The following is a 10,424-nucleotide window of genomic DNA, read 5'->3' as shown; positions in this document are numbered from 1 at the left end:
TGGAACGTGGAAACCTAAAAAAAAATTCCGTGAAATGGGATCAAAATATTCAATGGTCCGTCGGACCATTGACTTTGAAAATCAGAAGGTTCTCCTGATTATTTGATGGCATCGGACCATCACTTATTTCGACCCCTGGTCTGTCAGTTTGTTAACGCGGTGCTCTCCTGCAGGTGTCGATGATTCGTGATATTCGCGAGAAAGAGATTCGTATCTACACGGACGCAGGCCGCATCTGTCGTCCGCTTCTCATCGTCGAAAACCAGAAACTGCTGCTGAAAAAGCGTCACATCGACATGCTGAAAGAAAGAGAATACAACAACTACAGGTGTGGCTGCTTGCCTGTCGTGTGTTTAAGGAGAGAGGGGGAAAATGCAGAGCCTGAGGTGATAAAAAAAGGCTGGCAGGAGCGAGGGGGGGGAAGAGTGAGGTAGAGAAGTGCAAGGGGTAATCGAAGAAGGAGAGTGATCAAAAAAGTGCAGTTAATGCAGTTGGTGCACTTGCCTAAAAAAAACTTTAATATATTTTAACGTTATTCCTTGTTAAACCTCTTCCTCGTAAGCCGTGTGATGATTCACGTCCACCCTAATGATTCTACTATCCATTCTTCTATTCTCTCATAGGGTTGCCCAAAAAACAAACCCATATATTACATGTCCCAGTTGTTCCTTGTTAAACCCTTGTAGTCAGTGTGTGGATTCACATCCACTGTAATACAAGGCAGTCGTCTGTACAGCACACCTTTTAGGGTTGCTGTTTTAACTCCGAGGTTATTACTTGTTAAATCTCTTCCTTGTAAGCAGCATGAAGATTCTCATTCACCTTAACGAACGCACTGCAATCATTTGTTCAGCGCACATTTTATCGAGCGCTCAACTTGTTGATTTACGGACACTCGTCTGAGGTCACAGGCTCATATATATATATGCTACTGTCGCCACGTAACACGTATCAGTCGGCTATGGGCAAGCAGGCGATGGGTGCAGGTAAAAAAATATAATATATTTTTCGGGGGCTACTTTTCAAGCTCGCGTGCATGAAAATAGCACTCTAAAATTTGGTTTGCATTGAACTCTATGCAAATTTCCGGGGGCTCTTTTTGGCATTTCGGGGGCTAAATCGCCCCGAGCCCCCGTGTATTTTTTTCACTGGATGGGTGTCTCCATCACTAACTTGCCACTCGCACACAACACGATTAGTTGGCAAGACCTGGTGGCGAGCGGCGTCGTAGAGTACATCGACACGCTGGAGGAGGAGACGATCATGCTCGCGATGACCCCGGACGACCTCGCCGAGAAGGGCTCGGGCTACTGCAGCACGTACACGCACTGCGAGATTCACCCTTCGATGATCCTCGGCGTGTGCGCCTCCATCATACCCTTCCCCGATCACAACCAGGTTAGCAGACGCTTAACTCTCCATCTCGCTAGTGCGTGTGTGCGCCTCCATCATACCCTTCCCCGATCACAACCAGGTTAGCAGACGCTTAACTCTCCATCTCGCCCGCGCGCGTGTGTGTGCCTCCATCATACCCTTCCCCGATCACAACCAGGTTAGCAGACGCTTAACTCTCCATCTCGCCCGCGCGCGCGTGTGCGTCTCCATCATACCCTTCCCCGATCACAACCAGGTTAGCAGACGCTTAACTCTCCATCTCGCTAGTGCGTGTGTGCGCCTCCATCATACCCTTCCCCGATCACAACCAGGTTAGCAGACGCTTAACTCTCCATCTTGTTCGCGTGTGTTTTGGCAGAGCAGGTCGATGTTCTACCGTAAAGAGCACAAAGGAGAGTAGCGTACGATCAGTTTTAAAGTGTATGAAATGTATATGTAATCTGCGTGAAAAAATATACATCGTAATATTAGTTCGGTATCTACGGTACGTAGAATACCTGCGTAATGCATTTCTGTCTATGTAAGTGTGCTAACTACATTTCTGTTTGTTTAAGTGCATCGCGTTTATGTCTGTGTGTAATGCATTGCTCGTATGTATGCTACAGTCGCCACGTAACACGTATCAGTCGGCTATGGGCAAGCAGGCGATGGGTGTCTACATCACTAACTTCCACGTGCGCATGGACACGCTAGCGCACGTGCTCTACTACCCGCAGAAACCTCTCGTGACAACGCGCTCCATGGAGTACCTGCGTTTCCGAGAGCTGCCCGCCGGTAAGTTTGCCTCGTTACCGTGCCCTGGCCGCTCACATGGCCCGAGGTAGTGTCACACGGTTGAGGATCTAGAGTGTTGTCTTATTATCAGTTCTGCCGGAAGTCACGGAAGTAGAGATTGTTTCTTTCTTCATTCAGAGTGACATGTTACATGTGGACATTTATTTGGGCCTAATGACTCATGGAAAATTGACAGTTATTTGGACTTAATAAAAATACTTTGGTGCTACTGGGAAAGCTCAGCTATTTCAGAGTTTGTCATTTTCATTTTGCAGCTTTGATATAGGATAGAATTATCAAGATATTATAGAATTAGTTTTGTAGCTGGTATTACCTGCATGTGTTTCAGGCATCAACGCTGTGGTGGCCATTGCATCCTACACCGGTTACAACCAGGAAGACTCGGTCATCATGAATGCATCGGCTGTAGACCGTGGTTTGTTCAGGTAACGCATGAGAGTTCTCATGTAAAATATGCATGCATCACTTTAGTAGCATTCACTCAGTGTCTGCAAGTGTTGATTGCACTTACCATACACGAAAACATATCATACACATTTTCTGATAATATTAATAATAACACTTTTTTAATCCTCATGTACATTGACCCAAATACGTGACTGCATGTTTAATATAGCTTAACATTAATGATTATAGTGATTGATCTTGACATTCACTATATCAGTTACAAATAATATTGCTTTAACTGCTTATCTGTGTCTTGTTTAAACCAATTTCATAATCTTTCCATATTCTACAATGCATAGGTCGGTGTTCTACCGGTCATACAAGGACTCTGAGTCTAAAAAAGGTTTAGACCAAGAAGAGCTTTTTGAGAAGCCAAACAGAGATTTTGTACAAGGTAAGTGTGTCCACATAGATGCTAAAGAGCATTCTCCTCACTTTGCATTGCACTACGCTATTCTTGCAATGTATAATTATGAGTATTTATGATAAAGTGCTAATGATAAAATGTTTATTTGTTGGTTAATTATCTTGTAGACACACAGCTATACCTGTATACATAAATAATTGCTAGCATTAGGCATTTGTCGGCAAACACCGAAGGGTATATTCTCCCGGCTCTCAGTCATAGATTGATGACCATAATCGCAGGACGCAATCACATCATACAATCACGTAGCGTTGTGTACAACACAGTCGCGTACTACACAATCACGTACAACACAGTCGCGTACAACACAGTCGCGTACAACACAGTCGCGTACAACACGGTCACGTACAACAACCAACACAATGCAACGTAATTCACGTTGTCGCAGGCGTGCGGCACACCATTCTACATCGTGACACTCGTCCTCAAAAACCGAAGGGTTTGTTCTCCCGCCCCTCCATCACGGATTGATAACCACACGCCGATAACGCGTCGTCGTCGCAGGCATGCGTCACGCCATCTACGAGAAGCTGGACGACGACGGCATCATCGCGCCGGGCACGCGCGTCTCCGGCGACGACGTCATCATCGGCAAGACGATCACGCTGCCGGAGAACGACGATGAGCTGGACACGGGCACGCGCAAGTTCACGAAGCGCGACGCGAGCACGTTCCTGCGCACCAGCGAGACGGGCATCGTCGATCAGGTGACCTTACCCTTGTGTCAGGGGGGAAAATTTCTTTTTTTCCACGGGAATTCTTTTTCAAGGCCGGGGGAAAAATAGCTTTGTTCAAAAATTTTACGGGAGCTATTTTGAGCCTCACAGGAGCGATTTCAGGGGTTTAAATCGCTCATCGTTCCCGTGTATTTTTTTACCCTGCTTCATGTTTTACCTTCCTTATCTTTTACTCTTTCACTCGATTTAAATCGTTTCTTATTTTATTGATAAAATTTTTTCCCGTTGATATTTTCTATTTTTTCTTCTTTTTTTATTAATATTTTATCAGTAATGTCGGCACTCTGTGATAACGATTAGCACTATTTTAATGCAGGAAAATTTAGAACTAAGACTAATGTTGAAGTAAAAATGTTTTTGACATTGTCCCCTTGGTGGCGTGCGGTGGTATTTGTATCTGCCCCAGTCCTGGATGACACGAGGACTTTCATTCTGAATATTTCTATTTATTTTCTTTCCGCATGCAAGTGCTTATTGTAGTTATCGTGTGTGCCAGTTAAATTCACTATTGATGCCACTCTGCTGTGTAGACGTGTTTACAGTGTCAAGAAGAATCTTTAGGAGGTTTTTGTAGCACAGATAAATTGTTTATATGGCAAGCAGCTGAGTTTATCGAGGTCTGTATTGTGTGAGCAGGTGATGGTCACACTGAATCAGGATGGCTACAAGTTCACCAAGATCAAAGTGAGGTCGGTGCGAGTGCCGCAGATAGGGGACAAGTTTGCTAGTCGGCATGGACAGAAGGGAACCTGTGGTATTCAGTACAGAACGGAGGTGAGTAGCTATCTTAGGTTGCAATTAGTTGCAAATGGTCTACAATCACTAACCATTGTTCACTAGTATTGAGGTTACCTTTACATTTTGAATCTGTGTGCATTAATATTAGTTTGTGAATTTTGAATGTCTGCTATCCAGCCTGTTGCAGCAAAGGGCAGTGTAACAGTTAGGTGATAATAAATACTTGGGCTTGGAATACGAATAGTGCTGTGATTATCCTGTGTGTGCGTGTGTACGCACGCGCATGCGTGCTGTGTATATGTTGCAATGATGAGAACAAGCCGAAATGGTCAACTACCTCATCCGGTTGTTGTTGGCTCGTCGCGTGGCAGATGAAATAAGCGAATGCGTTTCCCGTTGCACAGGACATGCCATTCACGGCAGAGGGCATGACTCCAGACGTGATCATCAACCCTCACGCCGTGCCCAGCCGCATGACCATCGGTCATTTGATCGAGTGCATCCAGGGCAAGGTGTCGGCGAACAAGGGCGAGATCGGCGACGCGACGCCGTTCAACGACACGGTTAACGTGCAGAAGATCTCCAAGCTGCTGGCCGAGTACGGCTACCATCTCCGCGGCAACGAGGTGAGTGGCGTCGCGGGACGACGGAGAGTCCGCTTCTCGTGCGAAAATGCTCTAAATGATTAGGCGGGCTTCCAGGTGTGTCATCAAAAATTGTGATCAACGTAAACATCATTTCTTGTATAATGTAACCATGTGCAAGTTCGGAGAACATGCCTTTTCAACACCAGAGGGTTTGTGAACGGTCATTAGCCGAATTCAGAGGCTGCGGTCGGTCTAGCACGTCGTTGTGCTGACGGAGTACGACTGCAACTCTTTGTCGCGCGTCCGTGGATGTTGTCGTGACGACCGCTCATGCTTTACTTCCGCTCGGTGTGGCAGGTGTTGTACAATGGCTTCACGGGACGGAAGCTGAACGCCCAGATCTTCCTCGGCCCCACGTACTACCAGCGGCTGAAGCACATGGTCGATGACAAGATCCACTCTCGTGCCCGCGGTCCTCTCCAGATTCTCAACCGACAGCCGATGGAAGGACGATCGCGGTACGTGACCCCACCCGTCGCTCGCTGGGCATCATTAATTGGCTGCTCATAGTGTAATTGAACGTAGAAATATGTCTATTGTTGTAAATATATACGAATTGACGATTAACGATGTTGCTTATTTCGATGCAAGGCCAGCTCGTGGAGTTATCGTTATACCGCCCGAAGCGTTAGCGTAGGTTAGGATGTAATCGTACGGTAGTCTAATATATCGACGGTAATAGTACTAGTCACTAGGTGTGGCGGTGCCTGTTGGGCTGAAGTGTGTACATAATACTGTGTATCAGCACTTACTGTGTTATAAAAAAAATTGTAAAAATAAAACGCGCGTTTCGTGCTGCAGTGACGGAGGTCTTCGCTTCGGAGAGATGGAGCGCGATTGTCAGATTTCGCACGGGGCGGCGCAGTTCCTGCGCGAGCGTCTGTTTGAGGTGTCCGACCCCTACAGGGTGCACGTCTGCAACATCTGCGGCCTACTGACCATCGCCAACCTGCGCAATCAGACGTTCGAGTGCAAGGGCTGCAAGAACAAGACACAGGTGCGTGCTGTTGCGCCTGTGCGTGTAGTTGCATGTATGCAGTAAGGGGATTTTATTCCGGAGCTAGTACAGTAACAACTGCTTTAAAAATGTCTGTCATCTCACTGCTTGGAGCCTAAACCACATGGGTAACCCTCCCAATGGGAAGAAGTTGTGGTGGTATGTTGGGGGGGGGGGCATTGGCATACATGAATGCAGCAAGGCATTTCATTCCTGAGCTAATAGTTACAACTAGTTTACAAATGTCTGGCGTCTCACTGCTTGGCGCCTAAACCACATGGGTAACCCTCCCAATGGGAAGAAGTTGTGGTGGTATGTTGGGGGGGGGCATTGGCATACATGAATGCAGCAAGGCATTTCATTCCTGAGCTAATAGTTACAACTAGTTTACAAATGTCTGGCGTCTCACTGCTTGGCGCCTAAACCGCATGGATAACCTCAGCGCGCATACCGTAGCTGACTGTACCATCTTCTCCGTAGACTACACCTATTAACAGTTGTTTCGTTACAGATTTCACAGGTGCGTATGCCATACGCCTGCAAGCTGCTATTCCAGGAGCTGATGGCCATGTCCATTGCACCAAGAATGATGGTGATGCCTGTACAGTCACAGCCTATTGCTTAAGCCTCTACTGTTACCATGGTTAAGGGTGTTAGTGTTGCCACCACAATTCCAGAATGTTGCCCGATGGAGTGAAGTGTGTACATAATACTGTGTAACAGCACTTACTGTTGTAAAATATTTGTAAAAAAAAAGTAAAACTTGCATTTTGCATATTATTGTTAAATTGAAAGAAATGATAACTGTCTGGACGTATAATCATGCAATGTTTATATTAACGTGAAAATGTGGGAAACCTTTGATGTAATAAATCGGATAAATTTGTTAGTGTGAATTCTGTTTGGAAACGGTGTAGTAATGTCACCGATCGATCAGTCACTACTATAAGTTTGTAGCCGATCATTTACTACTATCCGATTGTATAGACTAGATGTAGCTTAAGAAATCAGCATTCATGGTTGCAAACCTTTGTAAATAAATTCAATTTTCTAAATAAGATAATGCTTTCTTTATTAATAGCTTAAATATATATTCACCATGTTGTTTACATATAATGTAAGCTGTTAAAGACAATCAATAATTTATTTCAGATAGCGAGAGTATCATGGATGTACGTTTCATATTAGTTTAAGAGATACCTTACAATTTTCATATACAATTTGGACACTAACAGTAACAGACATATTCACAGCACTGCACCTCAGAGAATTCAATACAAACAGACAAAGGTTTTGTGGACCACATTAAAGATGTACATCAATCTGCCACAAATGACTCGTATATTTAGTTAATCACAGAAAAGGCATGTTCTTTGAACTTGCACATGCTCACATTATACAAGAATTAATGTTTACATTGATCACATTTTTTGATAACGCACCTGGAAGCCTGACTATTCATTTAGGACATATACATGAAGATTTTCTTAAAATAGTTGGAATGTAATACTATCCAGTTCTGATGTTATCCATTTGCTATAATCAGCACTACCTTGCTTCAGAGTAGGTAAAACCTGAAAACGTTCTGGGGGAAATCTCTAGTACAATAGTTGCAGCAACCTACAGCAATATGGGTAGGCTTTTATAACATATAATACACGTATATCCAATAATAAAATTAGGTACTGTATGACGTCTTAGAGAATACTGAAGAATGCTAAGAGCATTCAATATGTATTCAAAATGTAGTGTTCAATACAGATATCATATGGTATAGATAGATATACTGTAACCTATATGGAGCAAATCTTCACAACTAATTACTCTCTGAGCATGCAATAGTTTCTAAGTGGCAGAACCAACTTTATTTTGAATGCACAGACAAGCATTCGCCGTGCAAAAAGATAGTAATGTACGTAATATAAGTTAATGCACATTACTTGCAATACCAACTATATATATACGTTTGTCATACACTTGCTATATATATTCACATAGCATAGAGCAGGAAAGCACCATTTTTGTGCGAATATTTCCCCCACAGCCTCAATACAAAGCTGCCATATATGTAGCTTCACAGTTCAAGTCTTCTGTCTCTGTCTCTATTGCTCAAACAGTATATCTAGCTCCTTGCGCAGCTGTTGTCCCTTATCTCCAGCTTTTCCACAGTAGTGTACCGCTGCCGTCTTGTTTCCAAGGTTAGACAGGTAACGCCCATACTCCAGGTACACAGCCTCTATCAGAGCATCTGTTAACGGATTCGTCAAGGAACCACAAAATTTAAATTAATGGTACAACCCACTTGATAGACACTACGTTTCGCCATAACAGAACTACCTAGACAACGTGCTGTAAAGGATGGCAACAAAGCATATTCATATGGGCTATAGGTTTGTTCCAACCCTGTGTATCAGTAATACATGGGAACATGAATAATAAACCGAAAAGGATACCATTATCTGACGAAATGTTCAGCACTTCAAACTCCAGGCATGCTTCGATGAACAGGGCCGCACGCCTGAACTGTCGCATACTGTACAGCATCTCAATGACCTTGTTAAACTGTCCCAGTGACAGTAGAATTAATACTGCCTTAGACTGAAATATATTCAACAAAAGTACCATTAGCTTAGATAAAAGATAAAACACATCACGCATATATGTTTCCAGGTAAAAGTAAATATAATCTAGTTTTAAAAAACACTAGCAGTAAAAGTTGCAACCAAACAAAAAATATTTTCTGGTCTCACATTAATACATGGGTTTTGTTACCTTAAGGTTGACAGTAGGTATACATAGGTGTTCCACCCATCGTTTGAACACTTCCAAACACTCACTATAGTCCAATGTGCTCTAAAAACAAGAAGAGAAATAATCTATGGCATATTCTAAAGTCTAAGTGTGTTACTCTAACTGACAATTTCATGTGAAATCATCTCCCAGATACTTTACACGGCTTCTCCGTACTTAATCTTGGGCTCTCACAATTGCTTATATGTCTCAGCTGATGACAATGGATTGAAGGATTATAGGTTTGATGTTTCCTGTAGTACCTTGGCTAGCCATGCTGCCATGTTCCACTTTCCGTATGATTGCAAGTAGCGGCAAGCATCCATGCCCTTATCTATCAGACACAGCAACTGGATGCCCTCTGTAGTACGGAAAGATACAGATACACATCAAATACATCAAACCACATTATATTGCCACCTGTTACACACACCTACATCTATGCACGCACGCACATGCACACACATCTACAGTGCAAATTATACAGTCATTCTCATTATTACATTACCAGCTGTAACCCAACCTTCTACTTACAGTGACTTACTACTCAAGCAATAATTTTGTTTGTTATTTCATTTATATTCATTTGGACCACGTTGAACCACTATATTTCCTGGATATCATAGAGATTTAGTGGCCATAGAGTCGATCAGATTGTGTCAAATCCTGACAGTGTAAATAATAGGATGACTAAAAATCTCACGCTCTTATCAATTTCACACTTTTCTAAAAAGAACTAAAAATAAAACAAATGTACCTGACAATTTGCCATTTGCGATCAGATTAGTGGCAACCAGCTTTATGGTGCTCTGGCTAGCTCCCGATGATCGGATAGTTGCAACTAAACATGCCCTAGAATGACAATATGGCTGTCATTAACTGACAAGGGAACAGTCACCACACTATATTTGCACACTCTGCATACATTCTACAACAAAACCATCATGCCAAGATTGAAATGCCAACATGCAATCAAGAGCTAATAATGCATTATTATTAGCTCATGACTGCATGATGTAATGTTAGTAGGCAACTGGCTATCTAAACGAAGTGTACTTGGAGTTGTGTGTGAAATTATGGTATAAAGTACGGTACAGTAATTTACGTATGTGTAGTAGGAGGCATTGACTCAATAGTAGGACTCACTGCCTTAACCGACACAGTCTGCATAGTAGAATGCACTGTCCTGTGTGAGCTAATCTGTATAGTAGTACGTTCTGTCATGTGTGAGCTAGCCTGCACAGTAGTACAAACTGTCTGTCTTACCTGATGCAGTCTGCACAGTAGTACGACCTGTCTGTCTTACCTGAGGCAGTCTGTCTTACCTGAGGCAGTCTGCACAGTAGTACAAACCGTCTGTATTACCTGAGGCAGTCTGCGTAGTAGTACGTACTGTCTGTCTTACCTGAGGCAGTCTGTCTTACCTGAGGCAGTCTGCACAGTAGTACAAA

The 10,424-nt window shown here is 43.4% G+C and overlaps 2 protein-coding genes across 2 annotated transcripts in view; one reads left to right on the top strand and one right to left on the bottom strand.

Moving 5' to 3' along the window:
* The window catches only part of LOC106815120 (DNA-directed RNA polymerase II subunit RPB2), a 24,816-nt gene extending 17,575 nt beyond the window's left edge, over positions 1–7,241 (top strand). The window contains exons 25-35 of the mRNA XM_014819550.1: positions 174–328; positions 1,200–1,398; positions 2,001–2,169; positions 2,519–2,615; positions 2,937–3,031; positions 3,569–3,771; positions 4,438–4,575; positions 4,944–5,165; positions 5,484–5,644; positions 5,988–6,183; positions 6,695–7,241. Of these exons, the coding sequence (XP_014675036.1) occupies positions 174–328; positions 1,200–1,398; positions 2,001–2,169; positions 2,519–2,615; positions 2,937–3,031; positions 3,569–3,771; positions 4,438–4,575; positions 4,944–5,165; positions 5,484–5,644; positions 5,988–6,183; positions 6,695–6,808 (1,749 nt within the window). The 3' untranslated portion in view covers positions 6,809–7,241. The remainder of the gene's footprint in view (positions 1–173; positions 329–1,199; positions 1,399–2,000; positions 2,170–2,518; positions 2,616–2,936; positions 3,032–3,568; positions 3,772–4,437; positions 4,576–4,943; positions 5,166–5,483; positions 5,645–5,987; positions 6,184–6,694) is intronic.
* Positions 7,242–7,301: 60 nt separating this feature from the next.
* The window catches only part of LOC106815121 (WD repeat-containing protein 11-like), a gene marked incomplete at its 5' end in the record, with an annotated part of 15,066 nt that continues 11,943 nt past the window's right edge, over positions 7,302–10,424 (bottom strand). The window contains 5 exon segments of the mRNA XM_014819551.1: positions 7,302–8,431; positions 8,637–8,781; positions 8,956–9,036; positions 9,237–9,334; positions 9,731–9,825. Coding sequence (XP_014675037.1) covers positions 8,286–8,431; positions 8,637–8,781; positions 8,956–9,036; positions 9,237–9,334; positions 9,731–9,825 — 565 coding nt within the window.

The sequence above is a fragment of the Priapulus caudatus genome, unplaced genomic scaffold, assembly GCF_000485595.1.
Source record: "Priapulus caudatus unplaced genomic scaffold, Priapulus_caudatus-5.0.1 Scaffold1046, whole genome shotgun sequence".
In the NCBI taxonomy this organism is placed as follows: Eukaryota; Metazoa; Priapulida; class Priapulimorpha; order Priapulimorphida; family Priapulidae; genus Priapulus; species Priapulus caudatus.
Note: the sequence above shows the minus strand (reverse complement) of the source record. Positions and strands in the feature narration are given on the sequence as shown.